Source organism: Hemicordylus capensis, chromosome 1, assembly GCF_027244095.1.
Source record: "Hemicordylus capensis ecotype Gifberg chromosome 1, rHemCap1.1.pri, whole genome shotgun sequence".
NCBI classification, from domain to species: Eukaryota; Metazoa; Chordata; class Lepidosauria; order Squamata; family Cordylidae; genus Hemicordylus; species Hemicordylus capensis.
Window position 1 is genome coordinate 426,468,969 of NC_069657.1, and position 26,667 is coordinate 426,495,635.

General features: G+C 41.7%; 1 protein-coding gene across 3 annotated transcripts in view; it reads left to right on the forward strand.

The window, feature by feature from the left end:
• Positions 1-26,667, forward strand: part of PLEKHH2 (pleckstrin homology, MyTH4 and FERM domain containing H2) — a 111,986-nt gene that overhangs the window by 73,170 nt on the left and 12,149 nt on the right. For all 3 annotated transcript variants that reach the window (XM_053311769.1, XM_053311778.1, XM_053311786.1), the window contains 9 exons: positions 2,794-2,906; positions 5,543-5,722; positions 7,102-7,199; positions 8,078-8,255; positions 15,339-15,494; positions 16,407-16,504; positions 20,008-20,149; positions 20,644-20,789; positions 21,297-21,426. In XM_053311769.1, the coding sequence (XP_053167744.1) occupies positions 2,794-2,906; positions 5,543-5,722; positions 7,102-7,199; positions 8,078-8,255; positions 15,339-15,494; positions 16,407-16,504; positions 20,008-20,149; positions 20,644-20,789; positions 21,297-21,426 (1,241 nt within the window). The remainder of the gene's footprint in view (positions 1-2,793; positions 2,907-5,542; positions 5,723-7,101; positions 7,200-8,077; positions 8,256-15,338; positions 15,495-16,406; positions 16,505-20,007; positions 20,150-20,643; positions 20,790-21,296; positions 21,427-26,667) is intronic.

The following is a 26,667-nucleotide window of genomic DNA, read 5'->3' on the forward strand; positions in this document are numbered from 1 at the left end:
TTGCAGCCGTGGCTGACACACTCGGGGGGGGGGAGTGGGGGATCCCAGGAAGGCACCACACACTTGTGCAGTGCCGTTTGGGGGGGGGGTTGGGGCACCATGCAGCAGCACTCCCCTTCCCCTGGAGCTCCAAACGGAGCAGTGGCCAGGCGCGGGAGCACCCAACCAGAGCAGCCGGTCGTCTGGGTGGCCGATGTGACCACCCAGCAACAAGCAACTTCTCGTGTACGGAGAGAGTGGGCTAAGCCCAAGATGGACAAACCCCATCTGGCACTTCACACTCATCATGAGGTGTGATTACTCAATCAAAGTGTGATGACAGCGTTTTCCAGCTTGTAGGCTGTATCCAAACCATTTCTAAAATAGGCTAATTTTGGATTATTGACTTATTTTATAGCATGATCTATCACTTATAATCTGATAGATAGGGTTACCATAGCCCATGCATTCAAGCTGACATTCTTGACATTCTTAAGATGTTCTTGTATGTATGAAAGATCATATTCCTGAACACATCTGCTTTGCAGAAATATGCACTTCAGACTCTTTATACAAAATAGTTTTTATTTATCTAGGGCAAGATCAGGAGTATTGAACTTGTCTTTCTGTATGAAAATCTGATATATGTCTGAATTTATATCAACCTTCTTCTTTTGGTTGCACAATTCCCTGTCTGACTGTATTGAAAATGACTTTTCAACCTGTCTGTCGTAGTTGAACTTTATAGAAAATGTGTACTCCAGTTAAGTCATCAACCTTTTAAATTCTTTGATACTGTCAGTAGCAGCATGAATTTACTAGAGAGGAGTGCATCAGGAACATATTAGAGTTCACAAAAAGTCAGTGATATTTCAGCTTCTGAAACTTTGAAGCAGTACTGCATCACAACCTCCTACTGCTTAGCATTCCAAGTGATCAGCATATACTTTCTTGAGGTTTGTGCGCATTCCCAAGGAATAAAATAGCATTTAGGAAGTTGTGTAATTGCTGCCTTCCTGAAATAGCCTTTTCCCCCCTTTGTTATAAAATACTGTGAAGGAAGAGTGCTATAGAAAACATGAAATTGATCCTTTTAGATTTAATAGCACATTTACATCGTGCTGGACTTTATGTGCAAATATTTATACAAATGCACATATTTTGCATCCCATAGAATATTTTCTTTACTGGTATATTTATGTATGTCAGCGTTTACTTTCACTGTGAAGAGCTGAAATTGTTTTCTCTTCTATAATAGAAGGGGATATAAAGTCAAACTAGAAGTGATGTTAGAAATATTACATCTAGTTCAGGAGGGTATTGTTTTATCATAAAAAAGCAGCTGTGCAGGAGCCAATCCATATTGAGCTGGTTGCTTAGAAGTAGATGCTCTTTAACTCCTTAATTCTGTGTTGTTCCCTGCTGAACACCCCCTCAGCAGCTTGAAGGGGTGGTATTTGGTGGGAAAACAAGCCTGTGCTTTCACCCTACTGTCTGGATCAAGGACCCAATGTGATTGCTATTTTAAGATTTTAAAAAACCACAAAAAACACCTCCCAAACTAGGCAATGACACTTGTAAAATCACTGGGCAGGTTAATACAACTGCCGGAAAATAAATCAGTGGGAACCTCTGGTTCTTGGAGAACACACACTCCCAGCACCAACAGCTGCTTCTGGCCATTTCTGTCATTCAAACCCGGAAATGTCAGGTGGTCAAGCACCATGTTCCTCAACCACTCAACGTCTGCTGCCCGACTTCAAATGTTGATTACAGATGTTGGATGGCGGAGTATAGTGCTGCTCAGCCACCTGACATTTTCAGGGTCAGATAACACAGAAATGACCAAAAATCGCTGCTTGCGCTTGGAGTGGGTATTTCCTGGGAACTGGGGGTTCCCGCTGACTTACTTTCTGGCAGTCCTCTGAACCCGCCACTGTATTTATTGTTCAGCCCATAAAATAAGGTGCTTTAAAAATCCTATCTGACTTTTTATTTACCTCTTTCCAAGTTTGGAAGGTGGTTATTTTTATTTGTTCGCTTAGTTATTACATTTATCAACCACCTTTCTGTATTTGTACTCAAAGTGTTGTACAAAAAGTTTAAAAATGTAAACACTAAATATACAGTATAAAATATATTACAAAGATATACTTGATAAAAAGCCAATAGCAACAACACATAGAAGGCATACAGCGATGCACAGAAGGCATACAATAGCAGCAGGCAGCAGCAGAATTCAGAAGGCAGATGTAGTTGTGACTTATACAGCTTTCAGCCACATATTTAGTCAAGGCTTCTTAGATATCAAGAACACCCTCTTAGCTTTTATAATAATTACACTTATGATACAGAAAGGTTTCGCCCTGACTATTTGCATGGCTGCAGTAACATGTAACACACTTGAAACACTTCTTAACACATGATGTCTCTATTACATTTTTGTGCCATCCCCTCCAGAGTAGTCCTCCCAATAAAGTAGGACATGTTAATGCAGGGGTTTCTGATACTGAGTTCCCACATGTTGGACTACAGTTTCTTCATCCCGGCCACAGTGGCCTTGAACATTGTCACTGGGGATGATGGGAGTTGTAGTCCAATAACATCTGGGAATCCAAGGTGTTAATGCTCTGCAAACCCATTTTCATGTTGCGGCATGCAGACCACCCCTAAACTTTACCATATGGGTTGTCTCCCTCTCTCTTTCTCTCTGTGAATAAACAGTGCTAAACTAATATTAAATAATATTGTCGTTACTTTACAAAGGTGACAGTTTATTTATCTCTCTCCCTCTCTCTTTCTCTCTGCTCCCAGCCTCTCAGATTTGGAGACATCCTACTCTTTGTCACAGCAAAGATGGTATTATTTCTCCTCTTACAACTCTTCCATCTGAGGCATTGCAAACAGAAGCTATAAAACTATTTAAGGTAAATGCTTTGTAACTTTGTTCTTTTCTAACAACTTTGTTCTTTTGTAACAAGAAAACAAGGCTTGGCAGCAGTGTTTTGGGTTCAATAGCAAGGATCAATCTGAGAAATTAAAATTTAACCCTATAACACTTACCTGAGAGGAACATAATAGTTCAGTAACATTGAATATAATAGAACTTACTATTGAGTATACATGCATAGCCTTGGGCTGTTAAGTTTAGATTTGGCAGTTCATAAAATAGATCAAAGTATAGTAACTCACTGCTCAACACTTCATACAGTTCTTCTCCAGTGGATTTAACATAGCAAACTTTTTACTTTACAATTTATTGGAATATATCACTCACCATCTCTTGAAACATCTCTTGATCTGCTTATGGACATAGCAGATCAAAAAGAAAATCTATATATATAATTCTCTAAGGCGTACCCGTGGCTGGCTAATCCTGTGTGTGGCAGCTCTCGCGAGAGTTCACAAGCAGAAGCACCTTGGTGATTGAGCAGTGGGGATTCCATATGCAGATAGGGAGAAGGAGCCTGTGATGGTTAAGGTCAGTTGGAATGCAACTGTTACTGGTCGGAAGATGTTCTTGATTGTAGAGGAGAGGAATCTAATCTATATATATAAAAGGATAATGGGCAGGGGTCTGCGAAGAGAGGGGTCATGAGGGAGGAAAGAGCCCCTTCAGGAGAAGGAGACTGCTGTTGTGTGAATTAGATGAGGAAACAAGATCTGTTAACTCAGGAAAGGAAAGAGAAAGAAAAGAATAAGGAAGGGGGGGAAAGACAGCAAGTGGAGGAGAGAGAGAAAGAAGGGAGGGGAAGAAGGAAGGGCAAGGGATGGGCCTGAACCTGTCAGCAGCCTGAGAGGAAAGAGTGGCCATGGTGGCAGCAGCAGCAAGGAAGGGCCCAGTCAACCACTGTTGCTGTTTGGGGCTACCGAGGCCATTGGTGGAGGGAGGCAGGCAGGCAAAGGATGGTCCCGGGCCCGTCAGCCCTCTGAGAAGACGAGCGGCCATGGCGTTGGTGGCAGCAAGGAAGGGCCCAGTCAACCACTGCTGCTGCTCCTGTGGGGAGGAGCAGGAGTGGGGCTTGGATGAGGCTGGGGAGGTCTCTGGGAATAGGGGATTGTAGCTTGGCCAGTAGGCACCACAATGCTGCAGCTGCAGGGTGAGGGGGATGAAGGAGTGACCAAGAGGGGTGAGGAGAATGGAAGCAATGGGAGGGAGGAGGATGAGCAGGAGTGTGGCTCAGGTGAGGGTGGAGAGATCTCTGAGGTGAGGGGGGCTGTAGCAGGGGGTGAGGGGAGCAATCAAATACCAGCATGTAGATGCTCTGCGCAAGTTAAGATAGTATCAGTTATTTTATTAAGATATTTAAAGGAGATAAAGTCATAATGGCAGTTCTGTCTCTTTGAACAAAAGCCAATATGGTAGTATTGCAAAATCTCCTAAATGTATAGTCCTGGGCTTTGGCAAATTTCCAAAGGGCGGATGTCCCATAGCTTTGTAGAACCTACCTGAAGGTGGCTTAATCTTACATAGGAACATAGGGAGCTGCCATATACTGAGTCAGACTGTAGGTCCATCTTGCTCAGTATTGTCTACACAGACTGGCAGCGGCTTCTCCAAGGTTGCAGGCAGGAATCTCTCTCAGCCCTATCTTGGAGAAGCCAGGGAGCAAACTTGGAGCCTAGATGCTCTTCCCAGAGCGGCTCCATCCCCTAAGGGGAATATCTTACAGAGCTCACACTTCTAGTCTCCCTTTCATATGCAACCAGGGTGGATCCTGCTTAGCTTAAGGGGACAAGTCATGCTTGCTACCACAAGACCAGCTCCCTTCCCAATCTTAAAATAGTGGCTAAGGAGCACAGTATAAAAGGAATGGGGAGGGAAAAGGAAAATAATCAAATCCAAGGTATCAACTATTTTATGAAATTTGATAGTAAAGTTCCAGAAGAGAATAATTTATTTATTTATCCGATTTCTATACTGCCCTTCCAAAAATTGCTCAGGGAGGTTTACACAGAGCAATAATAAATAAGATGGATCCCTGTCCCCAAAGGGCTCACAATCTAAAAAGAAACATAAGACACACACCAGCAACAGTCACTGGATATACTGTGCTGGGGGGGTGGATAGGGCCAGTTGCTCTCCCCCTGCTAAATAAAGAGAATCACCAGGTTAAAAGGTGCCTCTTTGCCAAGTTAGCAGGGGTAACTTGGGGGGAATTGCAGGAAACTAGTTTGGGAAGGAGAGGAACCCAATGTCAGCCGGTCCATCTAGATGGAAGGGACCTTGCGGTCTCCCTTCTCTCTCTGATGCAACCAGTGGAATGTCTGCTGATGGGGACAGTGAAGATGGTAGTGGTGGCAGCAGCGGTGTGGCAGCAGCAACAAGCAGTAGAAAGAAGCAGCAAAGAAATGACTGTTCCTTGAAGGCTTCCTTATCCAATATAGTATAACTGTGTGAAATTGTTCAGTGATGACAAAATATTGCTTTCACAAATGCAAATTGGTTTTTAATATGTTTGTAATTTTATTTTACACTGCTACGCAGCTCCTCCAATGCAGGATTTACTATACACAGATTTAAATGCAGAATTGAATTGTGACTGTATTATTCTTTTTGCAGACTTGCCAGTTGTTTATAAATGCTGCAGTGGACTCTCCTGCCATTGATTACCATGTATCTTTGGCCCAAAGTGCTTTGCAAGTCTGCCTCACACATCCAGAACTTCAAAATGAAATCTGCTGCCAGTTGGTTAAGCAGACAAGAAGAAGGCAGCCACCAAATCAGATAGGACCAGTTCAGGTACTTAACATTGTTCTCACAGAGTATCCGTTGTGCCTGCACTGAGGGCTTGGTGGTCCAGTTCTGTATGTATCAAGTTGATTTTGCACCACAGTATTGTGTAATATGGGAATTCAGAAGAGGAAATGTGAACACTGTATTTTATTATATTATATTCACTGTCAATAAGTGAACATGGAGTGCTGTGAATTCAAATCCAAAGCAAGTCAGTTCCTTGAGTCCTATCAGTTTTATCCTTTCCAGCACTTAAAATGCCAACTTTTTATTGCTTGTGATGGGCTTGTAATGTCCACTTACTGTGCATGTTGGCTCCTGCACATTGAGTTATGTGCTGTCACTGCGGTGTACAAAGTTATGCTTTTTATATGCCATCATAAATAAGCCATAGTGTAGGTTTGCAGTTGTAGAAGAAGCTTTTACATGGACATGAAGGCAGCTGGACATGGCCACAGCTGACTGCAGGCACCACAGTCTTTGATCATTGTGTACATTGCCCACCTGTTACCCACATCTCTCACCCAATATATTTCTGTCGAAGCAAGACGGGAATTTATTTCACTATAGTCTAGGGATGTGCACAAAATGGATTTTGCATTTTGTTTCAAACATGAAACGTTTTGTCAAAACAGCAGTCGAACCAGCTGTTTTGATGAAACAATTCAAAACGTTTCGAGTGTTTCGGCCATAGGGAACAATGGGGAAACTTGAAACACCCCATTGTTCCCCATGGGTAGCTCCTAGGGACACTGAAGTGGGTTGTGTCCACTTCAAACATAGGTGATACCTATCACCCAGTCCACAAAAGAAATGGGCAAGCAGGCAATTTTAAACAAATGTTTAACCTTTCCCCCAAACCTCCATAGGATCCTTCCTGGTCCAGCAGCATGGTGTCCCTGGAAGGCCCAAATGAGCCAGTGGTTGTGCCTCTGCATTCCACCAGGTGGTTCATGGAGGGGTTCCTTCACTCCTTGCCAGGAGGACGGGAGGAGCCCACTGAGCCCTGCAGCAGTTCTGAGCAGTGTGTGCTGCAGGACCTGGGAGCTTGTGGCAGGCCGGGAGACAGAGCCGATCCAATTTTGGGCAACATATCACCAAGTCTGGCCTAACTTTGTAGCAGTTGCCAGATGGTTCCTCTCGTGCCTGCCAACCAGTGTCCAGAGCAAGAGGATGTTCTCCATGGCCCGGGGGTGTGTTCATACCCCATCGCTCACTTGGCAGACATCCATGCATGGCACTGCCTTGGCCAATGATGAGATATGGAATGGTGTCCTGACCCATGTATCAGGCCACTCCTAGCTGTTCAGTGTCTCCTGTGCCCACAAACTATTTAATTCTGGAAGAAACATCAGAAAATGATGCTGCTTTTCTTTCTTTCCCAGGCCTGGCAGCTTTTAGCCCTCTGTGTTGGACTCTTCCTTCCCCAGCACCCATTCCTTTGGCTCATCAAACTTCACTTGAAGAAGAATGCAGATTCCAGGTATACCTTGTGGAAATATCCATATTCGAAGGAGAAAGGATTGCTTTCTTTAATGAACCAATCGAGTGTAATTGATTTTAATATACTTTTTAAGAAAAAGTTGTTTGGGCAGCAATTGCCATTTATATAACCTCTCTTCGTTCTTCTAAACATAAAGACATGGAAAACATAATACAGCACTATAACCGCTCTACAGTGTTCTTATTTGAACTTGTTCTTGACATTCCTCCATTGGCATTGTTGTTAATTTCTAAATCTATTAATTCATTGGCCAAGTGACATGAGACCTTTGATTTAACTTGCTCATTTGGCATTTCATTGTGTTAATTTGTAATGTGTGCACTCCATTGTACATCGAGATATCTGAATTAAATTTGATACAAATACATGGAGAAAGTATACATTTTGAGTTTGATTTTCAGCTTCACTTCAGCATCATTCTGCTTTACAAGTCTGAAATCCAGCTTGACCCCTGCATTCATTGTGGGACGACCAAGAAAGATTTTTTTAAAAATGCTATCTTTCCCTGGGAATGTGATGGGGGACCAAACATTGGTAATTACACTGAAACATTTTGTTTCCAGCTTGACCAGTTTTCAAGGGATCTATGAAAAGTGCAAAATAAATTGTAATGTGACATCTCTCTTGAAGATTGTAATATTGCAACCAGAGTTTGTATACAGGTTCACAATGCCATTCAAAGTTTCAAATGGAAATAATGCCTTAGCCCTTAAAGCTATTCTTGATGGAAAGAAGGACAAATAAGATTGTAATGTACCATGAAATGAAAATTCTCCAAAACTGTTTTATGAATCTATGTATATATTAAAGCACCCTGATGAAAGCCATACTGTTCTCACTGTTCTTTTTCCCCACAGGACTGAATTTGGAAAATATGCAATTTACTGTCAGCGATGTGTAGAAAGAACACAGCAGAATGGTGACAGAGAAGCCAGACCATCAAGAATGGAAATTCTTTCAACGCTTCTAAGAAATCCCTACCATCATTCCTTACCTTTTAGTATTCCAGTGCATTTCATGAACGGCATATACCAGGTAGTTCACTGAATCCTAGAATTGGAAGGAACCTAGGAGGTCTTAGTCCAACTCCTCTGCTCTGTGCAGGAATCTTCTATAGCATGGGCTCCCAACCAGTGTTCCCTCTAACAGGGATTCCCAGATGTTGTTGACTACAACTCCCATGATCCCCAATCAAAAGCCATTACAGCTGAGGATTCTGGGAGTTGTAGTCAACAACACCTGGGAATCCCTGTTAGAGGGAACACTGCTCCCAACTTGTGGTGCTCCAAATCACTGTTCCCTTTAACAGGGATTTCCAGATGTTGTTCACTACAACTCCCAGCATCCCCAGCTGCAGTGGCTTCTGGCTGGGGATTATGGGAGCTGTAGTCAACAACATCTAGGAATCCCTGTTAGAGGGAATACTGCTTCAGATCTCTATCTACAATTTATTGTGGCTGGGGATTATGAGAATTGTAGTTCAGCAACATCTGGAGTACCACCGGTTGAGAAACCCTGTTCTATAGCATTTTTAACAGATGGCTGTCCAACTACTGCTTGCAAAATCTGCAGCAAAACAGTGCCAAGCCCTGCATGAGGCAGACCGTTCTGCTGCTGAACAGCTCTTACAGTTAGGAAATTCTTCCTAATGTTTAGCCTAAATTTGCTTTCTTGGAATTTCAACCCAATCTGCTGCTTCTTCTGTGTGACAGTCCTTTAGAAATATGAATACAACAAATAGTTATATACTGCTTTTCAACAAAGGTTCCCAAAGTGATAGATAGATAGATAGATAGATAGATAGATAGATAGATAGGCAGGCTCCCTGTCCCCCAAAGGGCTCACAATCTAAAAAAGAAACATCAGATAGACACCAGCAACAGCCACTGGAGCAATGCTGTGTTGGGGATGGATAGGGCCAGTTGCTGTCCCCCTGATCAATAAAGAGAATCACAGCTAAAAAGGTGCCTCTTTGCTCAGCAGATTTGAAGACAGCTGTCCTATCTCCCCTTAGTCTTCTCTTCTCCAGGCTAAACATACCCAGCTCCCTCAACCAATCCCCATACAACTCAGTTTCCAGATTGCTTACCATCTTGGTTGCCCTCCTCTGAACCTCTTAAGCATAAAATGACGTAAGATGTACCAGTGTGGTGGTGCATAGACAAAGTCATTGTGAAAAGTTACAAATATAATTGCCTCTTGTCAATGAATATGCTTATGTGTTTTTTTTAAATCTACACTACTTAAAATATATATAATTTAGTGAAGCTTCTAAAATTCCAGAGCATTTAATTTTTCCTTTATGACCAGCATTTTCATAAAGTGAGAGAGAAAAGAGTGGTTATTTGCCAATATAACTGGCTTAGCAAAAGGGGAGCGGGGGAGGGGACTTCAAAAATAGGTTTTAGGATTTAGAACACATGTAAATTCCAGTTTTCAGGCCTCATGTGACCTTTTGGGGTGTAGCAGAAATTGGCAAACATCACACCCTGTGTATTCCACACTGCAGAGCTAAGAAAACTCTCTGCACCATGGACGTGTCTTCCTAGTGTGCTGCCGCTGCTTTTGTTAGGATGTCAGCCAGTATCACCTGCTCTTTCCCTGTGATATCAAAAAAATAACCACCTCTCTTTCATGGATATGTCAGCAGCACCCACTCTTGGAGAGCATCCAAATATACCTATCTAAAAACAGCAGTCACATTTTGATTAACATGGCATCTCTGAGGTGATCCATATTCCCTCACAAAATGGGTTCTGCACTGGTACAGTAACCCGCGCAGAAGAAGACCATAGCTCCGCTGAATCACATTGATTGTGCTATTAGCAACAAATCGGGCAAGAAACACCAAGCCCCAGTGGATAAGGAAAGCAGAAAGCTAAATGCCATGGGATGTAGATTTTATTCAGCATCTTGTTTATCAATCAAAATAGCCAACTACGACAGTTTGAAAGACAACCTCAATGATGTGCCTAAAGAGTTTCATGAAAAATTTAAGACAGCCCTCAACAAATCTGCTGATATTGTGAGACAGCACCTAAGTACAGCCAAACACCTGATGGAAACAGAGTCTCATGCCATCACAGGTGCTGGGTCCCTTAGGAGGCATGCTTGGCTCCCTTCAATATGACATGAAGGATAAGATAGAAAACCTTCTCTTTGAAGGAGACAGTCTATTTAGTGTACAAAATGATGAAACAATTGAGAAGATTAAAAAGTTCCACTACACAGCTAGGACTTTCACTTCCAACCCATCACAACAAGCCTACTTGCAAAAGTTCAAAACTTATGGCAGGCAAAGTTCCAATACAAGCAATCTGACAGGAGGGACTATAAGAAGTTCAACATTAAAAGTTCAAGTTCAACATTAAAAAGCCATATAATCAAAGACAGCAACAAAGTCAAAGTTGTGAGACCTATCAAAGCAGACGCTTTGACACTTTAACACGAGGTATCTCGAGTATTCTCCCCTTCTATCCAACACACTTGGCATCTCATAACATTGGATGCATGGATGTTGAGCATTATAACAGATTACACCATAGAATTTACCAGCTTCCTTGTTTTTTCAGGGATAAGATACACGCACTCAACTCCTACCTTAGAAGGTGTTTCTTTACTACAAAGAGGGGCAATAGAACCAGTTTCTCTGAAGGAGCGGGAGAAAGGCTTCTACTCAAGATATTTCCAAATGCCCAAATGGGACGGAGGTCTCCGTCCTATCATGAACTTATGCCAAGTGAACAAATATGTGAAAGTTAAGAAATACTGCATGATATCCTTACATAGCATCCTTCCCCTGCTAGCAAGGGAAGAATGGTTTGTGGCATGAGACTTACTCAGGAAGTTCTTAAGATTCATTCTGGGATCAAGTATCTTCCAGTGCACAATTCTACCCTTTGGCCTTCCAACAGCAAGTGCATAAGCACAATAATAGTGCACCTAAGGGCACAAAGCTTATCCATATTTCCCTATTTAGATGACTTGCTAGTGATTTCAGAAACCAAAGATACCCTGATTTCCCACGTACGATACATACTAGACTTTTTAGTGAGGCTGGGAATCAAAGTGAACTAGACAAAATTGATCCTAGAACTACAAAAACAAATACAGTTCATAGGAGCAGTGGGACTCAAAAACAAAAGGAGCCTACCTCCCAGTGGACAGGAGGGAACAGATCACACAACTGATCTCAACCTTCACGCTCAACCCAGGACAAAGAGGACACACCGTACAAAGGCTGTTAGGTTTGATGGCCTCTTGCACAGCCACTGTAACCCATGCAAGACTCAAGCTGTGCCGGCTCCAAAGCTGGTTTCTATCAGTGTTCAGACCGAATGTAGACAACCAGACCATGTGGCTGACTCTTCTACCACCTGTAATACAGCCCTGCAGTGAGTAGTGCAGGTTCTACTGGACAACACAACTGTGAATGCATATCTCAATTGCCAAGGATGGACAGTCTCTCAATCTCTCTGCAATCTGGCAGTACCGTTGTGGGAGTGGAGCATACACTATGGTGTGCATTCAATAGCCTTACACATCAAGGGAATGGACATCTTAGCAGATGCTCTCAGCAGGGATCTGAACTTCTCTCTCAACAACATGAATAAATCCAGGAATTCTCTACAACATCTTTCAAAACACTAGTAGACCTACAGACAACAACAAAAAATGCAAGCACTACTGCTTGAGGGCAGGCCTGGGGGAAGGACTCAGTGGGAGATGCCTTCCAGATGCCATGGAAGAAGGACCTGTACTACCTGTTCCCAGCTTTCCCCCTACCTGCCAAGATTAAGAGCAATATTTTACTAGAAGGAAAAGGTTCTACTCTCCCCACAGTGGCCCAGACAGTCTTGGTTTCCCATCCTGCTGTGCCTGTCACAGGGTCAACACCTTCATCTTCCACACTGTTAATATCTCCTATTGCAGAGATCAGGCCACATCTTCCATCACAGTCTCCAGGTACTGAACCTAACTGCCTGGAGACTCAACCTTTAGATGGCATCTTCCTAAACAAGAGGAAAGAGTCAACTAGAAGAAACTATAAATGCAAATGGAAGAGGTTCACACACTACGCTACCACCAATGGATTTGATCCCTACCAAGCTTCCATACACAAAATCCTCCATCAAAATTTATATGGCTGTGCTCTCTGCTAGACATTCTGGGTGAGATGCACACACTGAATTATCCCACCCTGACTCAAAAAAGATTCCTGAAAGGAATCAATAACCTGTTTCCTCCAGTCAGAAAGCCTATGAAACCATGAAGTCTTTGTTTAGTCTTATCCACACTGATGGAGGCTCCATTTGAACCACTAGCCTCGTCCTCCCTCAAATCTCTTTCTTTAAAGACTGCATTTTTGGTCATCATTATTTCAGCAAGGAGAGTCAGCGAACTAACAGTTCTAAGAATCATTCTGAGGATGGATCCATCTTTCAGACTCAAAATAATTTTGAAATTCATCTAAACTAAGACATAGGTTTACCCTCCTTCTTCATGAACCCCTCTACTCCTCTGGAGAAAACCACACACTCTTTGGACGTCACAGGGAGGACTCTGCTTTATTATATGGACAGAACAAAACTGTTCAGAAATTCCAATTAAATATTCATCTCCTATAAGTGAGAAAAGAATGGACAGCCTGTCTCAAGGCAGAGACTTTTGCACTGGCTCGTAGAGTTGATCTTCATGTTCTACAACAAACAAGGTGTCAAGCCTCCTTCCAGAGTCAAGGCACATTTAACTAGAGCTATAGCCATGTCAGCAGCCTACATGTTGGGCATAAGCATGATAGACATTTGTAAAGCAGCTATGTGGTCCTTGGATCTTCCCTTTGTGAAGCATTATGCTGTGGACATCCACTCAGCGGGTGGTTCTAAAGAAGCTGCTCTAACTCTATCCTAGCTCACTAATCACCCATTTTGTGAGGGAACATGGATCACCTCAAAGATAAACAGGTTGCTTACCTGTACCAGGTGATCTTTCTGGTGATCCATGTTCACTCACAATACCCGCCCAGCCTACTCCGCTGCTAGGATACTTCCACAGTAATACTGGCTTGCCAAACTTCATCCATCCACATTTGTCGCTCATCACAGCAGCCAATCAGGAACTGAGGAGAAGGCGCTCTCCACCGAAAATAGTGGCCATGCCACGTGCATGGTTCAGCGGAGCCAAAGAGCTCCTCATGGAACGATGGGATTTTTCTGTGGGGGTTACTGTGCAGTCACAGAAGCCATTTTGTGAGTGAACATGGATCACCAGAAAGATCACATTACAGCAATCTGTTTTTCCTCCCACTTTTTCTTTGTTGATGACAGATATATCTACTAGCCATTCCAATGCCTGATAATAATCAGTCTTACCATTTCTCCTATGCTTTAGGTGGCCTAATTATGTTCATTCAGCAAGTTATATAATTATTTATTTATTTTTATTTTTTAATCATATTTCTATACTGCCTGATATGTATATCTGGTATGTATATGTACTTATGTCTATTCCCCAAAGATATTCTAGGTCACTTTACTATTTTGAAAAATATGCAAAGTGGCGTACAATAAAATGATAGTTAAAATAATGACTACAACAAAATTAGCTACAGCAGGTTAAATGAGCACTAAAACAATTGTTTCTAAAAGTCCTGAGGGAATAAAAAGGTCTTCAGCTGGGGCCTGAAGGATAATAATATAGGCTGCAGGTGAGCCTCCTTTCAAATGGGGCTTGAAAACGATGACGTTTCTCTCCCTAGTGACCAGGAGAAGGATCTTAGGGTCGTGGTGGACAGCTCGTTGAAAGTGTCGACTCAATGTGCGGCAGCTGTGAAAAAGGCCAATTCCATGCTAGGGATCATTAGGAAGGGGATTGAAAATAAAACGGCTAATATTATAATGCCCTTATACAAAACTATGGTGCAGCCACACCTGGAGTACTCCGTACAATTCTGGTCACCACATCTTAAAAAGGACATTGTGGAACTGAAAAAGGTGCAGAAGAGGGCAACCAAGATGTTCAGGGACCTAGAGCACCTTTCTTATGAGGCAAGACTACAACACCTGGGGCTTTTTAGTTTAGAAAAAAGACAACTACGGGGAGACATGATAGAGGTCTGTAAAATCATACATGGTGTGAAGAAAGTGGAGAGGGAGAAATTCTTCTCCCTCTCCCATAACACTAGAACCAGGGGTCATCCCATGAAATTGATTGCCAGGAAATCTAGGACCAACAAACAGAAGCACTTTTTCATACAACGCATAATCAACTTGTGGAATTCTCTGCCACAAGATGTGGTGACAGCCAACAACCTGGATGGCTTTAAGAGGGGTTTGGATAACTTCATGGAGGAGAGGTCTATCATCGGCTACTAGTCGGAGGGCTACAGGCCACCTCCAGCCTCAAAGGCAGGGTGCCTCTGAGTACCAGTTGCAGGGGAGTAGCAGCAGGAGAGAGAGCATGCCCTCAACTCCTGCCTGTGGCTTCCAGCGGCATCTGGTGGGCCACTGTGTGAAACAGGATGCTGGACTAGATGGTCCTTGGGCCTGATCCAGCAGAGCTGTTCTTATGTTCTTACATTTCTATACAATTGAATTATAAAATCTCATGAAGATTTACAACCAAACAAAAACAATTAAAAACAATTGCAAACGGTTACCTTCCATATAACTTCCAAGGGCTTCTGAAGCTGACCCAAGTGAATGAATAAGAACATGTAGGAGCAGGTATACCTTCAGATACTTGGTTCCTAAGTCTGTAGGGCTTTCAAAGTAAGCATTGACACTTCGAAGGGGGAGATAAACATATCACAGTTAAATTTTAAAATGCTGTAAACGTGTTTTGGCAAGGAAGAAAGATTATGATGTAACCACTGCCTGTCAGTCAGTACCGAGCACAGCCAGCTCTGTTACACAGTTGGTTTCCCCTGAGCTGGATCCTGAAGAGGATGAATTATGTTTCCCAATAATATAGTGAGTGATTTCCCAGAGTACAGCAACTTCTTTTAAATCTGCATCTATTTGCACCCGTATTTTCAGTGTGAGGTTTACTTCTTCAAAATCGAACATCCATGGCCTTTGTAAGAGTTCTTCATTTTATGTTTCATTTATTTATGTCTAGGTTGTTGGGTTTGATGCTTCGACCACAGTGGAAGAATTTCTGAACACACTCAATCAAGACACAGGAATGAGGAAACCAGCCCAGTCAGGTTTTGCTTTGTTTACTGATGATCCTTCTGGCAAGGATATAGAACACTGTCTTCAAGGAAACATCAAGGTAAAACAAACAAACAAACAAACAAACAAATCTTTAATGAACTCCACATACTCGGTAACGAAACATCCCTTAATTTTACAAAGACTTGCATAACAATATTTTTCTTTATTTGAATGTGATTCTTTTAATGGACATTTAGGAAAAGAGAAAAATAAATGGTAAAGTCTTTGGGCTTTATGCAATATGTTTAATCAAATTTGGTTTGATGGACTGCGGGGCTATTACTTTTCTCTGGGTCATACCTGAATGGCTGAATCCACTAAGAAAGAAAAGGTGGGAAATGTCTATATTCAGAGGAGAGTCAAAGTCCCAGATGATGATGATGATGATGATGATGATGAATTCGATTTCTATACCGCCCTTCCAAAAATGGCTCAGGGCAGTTTACAAAGAGAAATAACAAACAAATAAGATAAAAGGGCTCACATTCTAAAAAGAAACATAAGACGCACACCAGCAACAGTCACTGGAAGTACTGTGCTGGGAGTGGATAGGGCCAGTTACTCTCCCCCTGCTAAATAAAGAGAATCACCACGGTAAAAGGTGCCTCTTTGCCCAGTTAGCAGATGCTCTCGGTGCTGCTCTTGAGCTTATTCTGAGATTGGTAACCTTGAGTATCACAGATTTCAATGGCACTCACTTCTAGGCAGGTAACCTCAGGGCTAAACCAAACAGGACACATTCACATATCTCTGACACTACAGCCTCTTCAGCCCTAAGACTCCATCCATTAACCCAGTCTTGTGCTTTTTTACTAATAAGTAGGTCTCACCAAGTTTGTTGGGACTTACTTCACAAGTAAGTGTGCACATGAATGCATTCTTAGACTTCAAGTGATTATTGAAGTAAAATCAAACCTAGCAAAAGTGTACAGATTCTTACATTTCTGTGTAAATTTGCTTTTCTTCGTAGATCTGTGACATTATTTCTAGATGGGAACAGGCCTCCAAAGAGCAACATCCTGGGAAATGTGAAGGCACAAGAACTGTGCGACTCACTTACAAAAACAGGTATATAATACTGAGTACATTTATGAAACCGTCAAGGGCTTACACATAAAAAAACCCATACATTTTTAAATCCCTAATAAAGTTTCAGCTAAGTAGAAGTGAAGCAGCTGGGACTAAGGAGAGATCTTGAGAAGAATACATAGGTGTACTTTTCAGTAGTAAGCAGTCTCTCACCTCTGCCATATCACCACTCACTTTTATGCCAATTACAGCTTCAGAATGAATAAAAGTTATGGCCTAGGAAATTTAACTTATGTTCCAGAATCTTTTCCTCCTAGCTTTCAGAAAAGAAATCATCATTACAAAACAGGAAATGGCAGCAAACAAACTTGTATCTAAAAGGTCACATCCATGGAGCTCCAGCACAGTAGGCTTGTCACAAATTGACCTGGTCACAAATTGGATAACCAGTACCAAGCAAGTAGAATAGAGCACCATAGAGCTACAGATGTAAATGGGTTCTTCTTATCTATATCCTCCTGTTCTGCAAATAGTGGCTTTTAGTTGGGAACTAGATATTCAGAAGTGTGTGTTGGCTCAGTGCCTTCCTCCACGGTAGGACTACTCTTTGTCTTTCCCATTTCATGTATATGGTTATCAGAATACTGGTGCTGGATCAAAGTTGGAGTCTCCATAGCACTAGAGGGGTGGTGCTTTCTAAACAAATGGACATAGGGACATAGGAAGCTGCTATATACAGAGTCAAACCTTCGGTCTATCTAGCTCAGTACTGTCTACACAGACTGGCAGTGGCTCCTCCAAAGTTGCAGGCTGGAATCTCTCTCAGTCATATCTTGGAGATGCCAGGGAGGGAACTTGGAACCTAGATACTCTTCTCAGAGCGGCTCCATCCCCTAACAGGAATATCTTACAGTGCTCACATGTGGTCAAAGTGCTCACACATTAAAAAAGGAGCCAGCATGGTGTAGTGGTTAGAGTGCTGGACTAGGACCAGGGAGACCCGAGTTCAAATCCCCATTCATCCATAATACTTCCTGGGTGACTCTGGGCCAGTCAACTCTCTCTCAGCCTAACCTACTTCACAGGGTTGTTGTGAGGAGAAACTTAAGTATGTAGTACACCTCTCTTGGCTCCTTGGAGGAAGAGTGGGTTATAAAATGTAAATAATAATAATAACAACAACAACAGACAAACATCTGCCACACAATATACCAGATATAACTGCAGCTGAGAAGAAAGAAAAACAAGTCAAAATAATCGACATAGCAATACCAGGGGATAGCAGAATAGAAGAAAAAGAAATAGAAAAAATCACAAAATACAAAGATCTACAAATTGAAATTGAAGAGCGATGGCAGAAAAAGACGAAAATAATCCCAGTGGTAATTGGCACCCTAGGTGCAATTCCAAAACAACTTGAAGAGCACCTCAACGCTATAGCGGCCACAGAAATCACCATCAGCCAATTACAAAAAGCAACTTTACTGGGAACAGCCTATATTCTGCAACGAAATCTATAACAACAGCAACAACATTGACAATAAAATTCAGCCATCCCAAGTCCTTGGGAAGGACTCGATGTCTGGATAAAACAAACCAGTCAATAACACCTGTCTGAATGTGTAAATAAATAAATAAATAAATAATAGTCTCCTATCCAAATGCAACCAGGGCAGACCCTGCTTAGCTAAGGGGACAAGTCATGCTTGCTACCATAAGACACCAAATAAAGAAGAAACAGTGCAATTCTGGGGGAAATTATGGGACAATCCAATAGATTATAATAAAAAAGCAGGCTGGATGAAAGATGTCAAAAAATGTAACCAACAAATGCAAGATCTAATAATAACACCAGAATTAATAAGTGAAAGAGCAAAGAAAATTAAAAATTGGACTGCTCCAGGCGACGATGAACTGCATGGCTTTTCATCGATGAACCTATCAAGCCTCCATAAACGACTATCAAAACAGTTCAATCACATTTTGCAAGGAGGTGATATTGAACAATGGCTAACACAACTGGGAAAACTCATCTCATAATGAAAGAGCCAGCAAAAGGTGCAGTTCCAAGTAATTATAGACCGATAACCTGCCTGCCAACCATGTTCAAATTATTAACTGGAATAATAGCAAATGAAGTGATGCAACACTTACTAACTAACAAACAGCTTCCAGTTGAACAGAAAGGAAATTGCCCAAACACCAGAGGCACAAAAGAACAGCTGCTGATTGACAAAATGATTTTAGAAAATTGCAAGAGGAAAAAAACAGATCCAAACTCAAAGCGGGAACACCATACAAGCCATAAACACCTGGGCTATACCTGTTATCAGATACACTGCAGGAATAATAGACTGGACACAGGCAGAGCTAGAGACGCTAGATTGTAAGACCGGGGAAATCATGACCGTCAATCATGCTCTGCACCCCCGCAGTGATGTCGATAGGCTCTACCTCCCTCACAGCTCAGGAGGAAGAGGAATGCTGCGAGTCCATCAAACAGTAGAGGAGGAGAAAAGAGGCCTTGAAGAATATATCAAGGACAGTGAAGAAGATGCACTTCAAATGGTCAATAACGCGAAACTATTCAACACCAATGAAACAAAGCAGGCCTACAAGAAAGAACAAGTCAAGAACCAAGCAGAAAAATGGAAAAATAAGCCCCTGCATGGTCAATATTTGCACAATATAAGTGGAAAATCAGACATCACCAAGACCTGGCAATGGCTTAAGAATGGTTACTTGAAGAAAGAAACAGAGGGTTTAATACTGGCTGCACAAGAACAGGCACTAAGAACAAATGCAATAAGAGCAAAAGTCGAAAAGTCAACAACAAACAGCAAGTGCCGCCTTTGTAAAGAAGCAGATGAAACTGTGGACCACCTAATCAGGTGTTGTAAAAAGATCACACAGACTGACTACAAACAAAAGCATGACAAGATAGCAGGGATGATACACTGGAACATCAGCAAAAAATACAAGCTACCTGTAGCCAAAAATTGGTGGGACCATAAAATTGAAAAAGTGGTAGAAAATGAAGATGTAAAAATATTATGGGACTTCCAACTACAAACAGACAATAATAATAATAATAAATTAATAGTCTCCCAATCAAATGCAACCAGGGCAGACCCTGCTTAGCTAAGGGGATAAGTCATGCTTGCTACCATAAGACCGGCTCTCCTCCTTGTTGACAAGGAGGAGAGCTGTCCACAGCTTGTAACAGTCTGTCCACAGCTTGTAACGTTTCTTTCTGGTAATTCTACAGAGGTTATCATTTTCTACTGAGTCATCGGGGTTTTTAAAAAAAGAATTATACTTTTAGAATGATTATTGGACATTAAATAATAGTATGTTTTAAAGTCCTTCATAAACCGCCCCGAGATGGACGTTTGGGGCAGTATACAAATATAATAAATACGTAAAAGTGATTTTGTAACAGTTCCAAGTAAGTCTCAGGCTATGTACCTTGTTACGTATGATGTGGGCATACCCACTATGTATTTCCACTGGTCAACATATAATTCTGTTTTCCTTTGCAGACTCTATTTTTCAGTTCAAGTCCGTGGAGAGACAGAAAGGGAAAAGCTGTTGTTAATGTATCAGACAAATGATCAAATTGTCAGTGGCCTCTTCCCTGTAAACAAAGAGCTGGCACTAGAATTAACAGCACTTCTGGCTCAGGTAATTTGTGTTTATGATAATTTGCCAGCTTTTTATGTTTAGGAATACACTGTACTGTTTTACATTAAATGCTAGGTAAATGATCAGTCAGTATTGGTCCACCACATTTGTTTCCTGTGACTTTTGGGCAGCATACATGGGATTATCACAATAACCCTGTGAGGTAGGTTAGGCCAAGAGTGTGTGATGAGACCCAGAATCTCATGTAATAAGTTTTTTGTCCAAGTTGTTTTTTAAATCAAAGTCTCCCCAGTTATAGATAGTATGTCTGTGATCCTGCACTAGTTCTCATCTAACCACCTTTTATTAAATTAGTAACCTTTAGCTGCTTTCTTCATTTAAAATAATATTATAGCCCAGCTTATCCAAAAAGCTGGTAATAGTCATAGTTCATAAACTGATTGTTAGTGTGTAACTCTGGAGAACTTGGAGCCTGTGACTGATTTTACATCTGTATGGTGTGTTAATATTGTGTTTTCTCACCTGTCCACTAGGTGGAGATTGGGGACTTTGAAAGGCCTTTCTCAACTCCCACAGGACAAGTCACTTCCCAGTCCAAATCTAATCAAACTTTAAAACAAGTTTTGGAGAAGTTTTATCCAAAAAGATATAAAGATGGCTGTTCAGAGGAGCAATTGAGGTGTGGTTCTTAAGGTTTTTCTTCCTTTTTAAAAAGGGCACAAATAGTGTTAAATAATGATTTAATGTCATAATGTAAGAATTAGACTCTGTGTGCATTTATTAGACAAGCTGGATGTACTGTTAGTAAAATTATGTTTAATAAGGTAAATCAGTTTTAAAAATTTCTTATTTATATACAGGAGAGCCTCATTAATTGCAGACTCGCTATCTGCGGTTTTGCATATCCACAGTTGGGTAATGGACACCCAACCGCCATGTACGCGGGTGGGGGTGGGGTTTTTTAAAAGTATTATATCCGCAGGTTGGGCTTAGGCATTTTACTTCTTACCTTGGCTGACTCTGGACTTGGCTATGTCTACTCCTAAGTGTTTTTCACTGATAAGGCACTTGAGTTTCTTACCAAAGAGAGATCCTAAATATTTTGGTATCTCAAGTTAGTTTTGGATTATTTGGAGTCTCTCTTCTTTTTAGTATATTCAAACATTTTTATGCTTCATGTCAATAGACAGCTTTGCCAGAGACTGTCAACAAAGTGGATGGCTCTTCGTGGTCACAGCAGTGCAGACTGTGTGCGCATTTACCTTGTGGTTACTCGAAAATGGCCTTTCTTTGGAGCCAAATTGTTTGCAGCTAAAGTAAGCGTTAATTTTATTATTATTATTATTATTTATTTCCACAATCAGACAGGTGTTATTGACTGGTTTGTTTTATCCAGACATCGAGTCCTTCCCAAGGACCTGGGATGGCTGAATTTTATTATCAATGTTGTTGCTGTTATTATAGATATCGTCGCAGAATATAGGCTGTTCCCAGTAAAGTTGCTTTTTGTAATTGGCTGATGGTGATTTCTGTGGCCCCTATGGTGTTGAGGTGCTCTTCAAGTTGTTTTGGAATTGCACCCAGGGTGCCAATTACCACTGGTATTATTTTGGTGTTTTTCTGCCACAGCCTTTCAATTTCAATTTGTAGATCTTTGTATTTTGTGATGTTTTCTATTTCTTTTTCTTCTATTCTGCTATCCCCTGGTATTGCTATGTCGATTATTTTAGCTTGTTTTTCTTTCTTCTCAACTACAGTTATATCTGGTATATTGTGTGGCAGATGTTTGTCTGTTTGTAGCTGGAAGTCCCATAATATTTTTACATCTTCATTTTCTACTACTTTTCCAATTTTATGGTCCTGCCAATTTTTGGCTACAGGTGGCTTGTATTTTTTGCTGATGTTCCAGTGTATCATCCCTGCTACCTTGTCATGCTTTTGTTTTTAGTCAGTCTGTGCGATCTTTTTACAACAGCTGATTAGGTGGTCCACGGTTTCATCTGCTTCTTTACAAAGGCGGCACTTGCTGTTTGTGGTGGATTTTTCGACTTTTGCTCTTATTGCATTTGTTCTTAGTGCCTGTTCTTGCGCAGCCAGTATTAAACCCTCTGTTTCTTTCTTCAAGTTGCCATTCTTAAGCCATTGCCAGGTCTTGGTGATTTCTGATTTTCCACTTATATTGTGCAAATATTGACCATGCAGGGGTTTATTTTTCCATTTTTCTGCTCGGTTCTTGACTTGTTCTTTCTTGTAGGCCTGCTTTCTTTCATTGGTATTGAATAGTTTCGCATTATTGACCATTTGAAGTGCATCTTCTTCACCGTCCTTGATATATTCTTCAAGGCCTCTTTTCTCCTCCTCTACTGTTTGATGGACTTGCAGCATTCCTCTTCCACCTGAGCTGCGAGGGAGGTAGAGCCTAACGACAACACTGCGGGGGTGCAGAGCATGATTGATGGTCATGATTTTCCTGGTCTTACGATCTAGCGTCTCTAGCTCTGCCTGTGTCCAGTCTATTATTCCTGCAGTGTATCTGATAACAGGTATAGCCCAGGTGTTTATGGCTTGTATGGTGTTTCCGCCATTGAGTTTGGACTTGAGGATTTTTCGAACTCTCCTGATGTATTCACTTCCAATTTTTCTTTTAACTTCAGTTTGTGCGATGTTATCAGCCCGGAGAATGCCCAAGTATTTGTAATGTTCTTTCTCTTCCAGGTTCTTGATCTTGCTTCCATTGGGCAGTTCTATTCCTTCTGTTTTTGTTATTTTCCCTCTGTTCATTATTAATGCAGCACACTTGTCTAGTCCAAACTCTATTGCTATGTCGCTACTGAATATACGGACAGTGTTTAGCAGTGATTCGATTTCTGACTGGGACTTTCCATACAACTTCAGATCGTCCATGTACAGCAAATGGTTGATTTTACTTGATGTTTTAGATGTTTGGTATCCGAGGGCTGTTTTGTTTAGTATTTGTGAAAGTGGGGTCATGGCGATTACAAACAACAGAGGGGATAGTGAGTCCCCTTGGAAAATGCCTCTTCTAATACTAACCTGTCCAAGTGTCTCGCCATTGATTGTTAACTGTGTACTCCACATGCTCATTGCTTTTTTTTATAAATATCTGAACGTTTTTGCTGACACCAGTTGTTTCTAAACATTTTAGTATCCATGTGTGAGGCAATGAATTGAAGGCTTTCTTGTAGTCAATCCATGCAACACTTAGATTGGTTTTTCTTCTCTTGCAATTTTCTAAAATCATTTTGTCAATCAGCAGCTGGTCTTTTGTGCGTCTGGTGTTCGGGCAAGTTCCTTTCTGTTCAACTGGAAGCTGTTTGTTAGTTAATAAGTGTTGCATCACGTCATCTGCTATTATTCCAGTTAATAATTTGAACATGGTTGGCAGGCAGGTTATTGGTCTATAATTACTTGGAACTGCACCTTTTGCTGGGTCTTTCATGATGAGATGAGTTTTCCCAGTTGTTGTTATTATTAGTAGTATTAGTATTATTAACAGAAATGAAAATGGTGTGTGGTGTTCACACAATTTGTACATCACTGGGTCTTACAATGATATCAGTTCATGCTGTGGTAAAAAGTGATATCTCTGGGTTGAGGAAATAGCATTGCCCATATCAGTTCTTCACAAAAATATATAAGGCTGGTGTGCCTTAACCACACTAATCCAGTGAACTAAAAACTGCTGTGGAAAGGGTATTTTATTTCAGCTGACATTTTTACTTTAGCTGACATATCCCAGGGTCTTTGAAGTGATCCTGGATCTTTCCCAACATGGGTACTGTGCCTGTTCAGTCGCCTTCACAGAAGGATTTTACAGTTCTCCAAAGCACTCTATAGCTCTGCCCTTCACACACAAGCTTCACGCACGCTTGGTATTTTTGGCGGCAGAGCACCATTTGCTCAGCCCCTTCTTGACCGCCAACATATGCACCTTGCTGAAGGTTCGCTCTTAGTTCAAACTTGGTTCCTGCAGAAAGAAACAAGTTTGTTGGGATTTATTTGGTTTTTGACTCTGTTTTTAAAGTTTCTTCGTTGGTTAATGGTATTTGGCCTAATGAACACTTGGCAAACCTTTAAGAAGTTTACTTTGTGTGAAGGTTTCCTAAGTGTTTATTAGGCCAAATACCATTATCCAACCACTCCCATCTTCTGATAAACATGAACACTGTCTACTGTGCTTAGGAAAGGACCATAACATTCGTACTTGTAAGATCAGACCCAAAAGAGTAGGGAATTGTGACTTAGGGCTGCCCTATATGAAAGTGTGTTGTGCCCTCCTACCCCAGTGCCACATTCCCCATTACCGATGACCCCTTTGGTCTCGTCTGACCATCGACATTCCAAGTCGACACCAGGGTCTAAATCCTTGCCAGGAAGAGCCTCCCATTCCAAACATGCTGAATTGGAGAGCTCTAAAGAAGTCTTTAATAAGCTGCATGATCCTTCTAATGACAGGCACCATAAACACCAAAAGAAACGGAAACACCGAGAGGATGACTCTGTGTCTCACTCGGCTTCCACATATCGCAATACCTCTTTTTTGATGTCAGTGTCAACACCGTACCCTTCGTAGGATTGATCTCCCTATGATGCCATTGATGTCAAAGGAGCTACCCTTTGAGCAAGTCATCAAACCTATTCTGGGTTTTTCCCATGCTATTCCATCTGCGTCAACTTTTAAGGGTTTCTCACTACATTGATTGGATACTGAAGAAGACATGGGGTCTGGTCTTGTTCCCATTCGCAAAACACCTTCAACTTCCCCTGCAAAGGTTACTCCGGCATCTTCTCTTCCATTCATACCGCGGAGGGAGCGATACTACTTCTCAGACCCTGTTTACTCCTCACTGAGGAGATGCATAGATTACTGGAGCTCCCCTGGAGCCTTGGACGACCACTATATCTGCACACTGGGGAGGACCAGGAATCCCTACTATATGCCCTCCCCAGGCTTGCCCTGTATCTGTGATGAGTTCCACTTATGGAAGCTTAAAAAACAGAGATCCAGCTCTGTTCCCCAGGATCAAAATCTATGGAAGGGGCATTAAGGATCTTTTAAAAGACCACAAGATTCACCCCACCCACTCACCCACCACAATTTTCTTCAGATCAGTTCCCAACATGGATGTGCATACTCACCCTTCATCTCCAGATGCTCAGGTAATCTCCACCCCAACTGGACAGTATAACTCTCTGGCTCCTGAGAAAGACAAGACAGATGATGAGTATACCTAATCTTCTGATTCCGAATGAGACTCTGTCTTTAATTAATTTAATTTATTAATTTATTTAACTAAAGTCTTGGATCCAGAAGCACCCCCAGACTGCGTACCTGTTTCTTCTGGGGAATTATGACCCCATCCAAAACAGGCAGGTCGAAACTCCCAAGTTTCGACTCCTCACAATGAGTACCGCCGTCTTATCTAGAGTCAGTTGTCTATTAATTCAGAACTGGATTCAGTTCTCATTAATTCAATGAAGTCCACTTGGAAAGCCCCTACAGACACCTTATCCACATCTAAATGTCTAGAAAATTTCTATAGAGTCCAGGACGACAATTGCCCCTTCCTTTTCAAGCACCCACCTCCAAACTCTTTGGTAGTGGACTGTGACATGTGAGGTAACTCTTGAAGGAAGCATTTAGCACCCATGGGAAAGGAGGAAAGGAAATTGGACTCCATGGGACACAAATTCTACTTAGCTTCTTATCTTTCTATCAAGATAGCTAGTTACATGGCCTGAATGGCCAAATATCACTATTCTATCTGGGATAACTTTAAAGAGGATCTGGAAGATGCTCCCGAGTCTTTATATACTAAGTTCAATGAGGTGCTCTCATCGGGCTGATGTCACTCACCGACACCTAAACATGGCCAAACATTTAACTGAAACTGAATCTCAACCACTTACAGCGGCTATCTCCCTAAGACGCCATGCTTGGTTTTGCACCACATCACTCCAAATGGACATGAGAGAGAAAATAGGAGGCCTGCCCTTTGAGAGGGATGGCCTGTTTAGTTCTAAGACTGATGACATGATGAGGGGAAATGAAAACATTTAAATACATGACAAAAACATTTACAACTTCCTCCTCCTCACAATCATTTTTAATCCCAAGGGTTCAAAAAGTGTGCGAGACAAAGATTCCAGTTTAATAAGTCAGACTGCAGAGACTACAGGAAACAGTACCAATATGGACAAAAGAGATCCTACAGTCCATCAATTCAAACTGGGATTCGAACCAGCAGCCCCTGGCTTGCTAGTCAAGTCATTTTCCCACTGCGCCATTAGGTGGCTTGATCCTGAGCAAGATACTACGTGACAAAATTACTTGCATCATACTCATGTCATGGGGGCCTAGGCAACCGTGGTTTCCTCTTCTTTGACTGTCCTGGGACAACCATCTTTGCCTCCCTCAACGCCACAATCTCGTGTCCCAGGCAGCAGGATGGGTGGGTCACATTTTCCACCACAGTCTTCAGAACCTGGCTGCCTGGAAACTGAACTTTTAAATAGGATATTGTTAAACGAGAGGA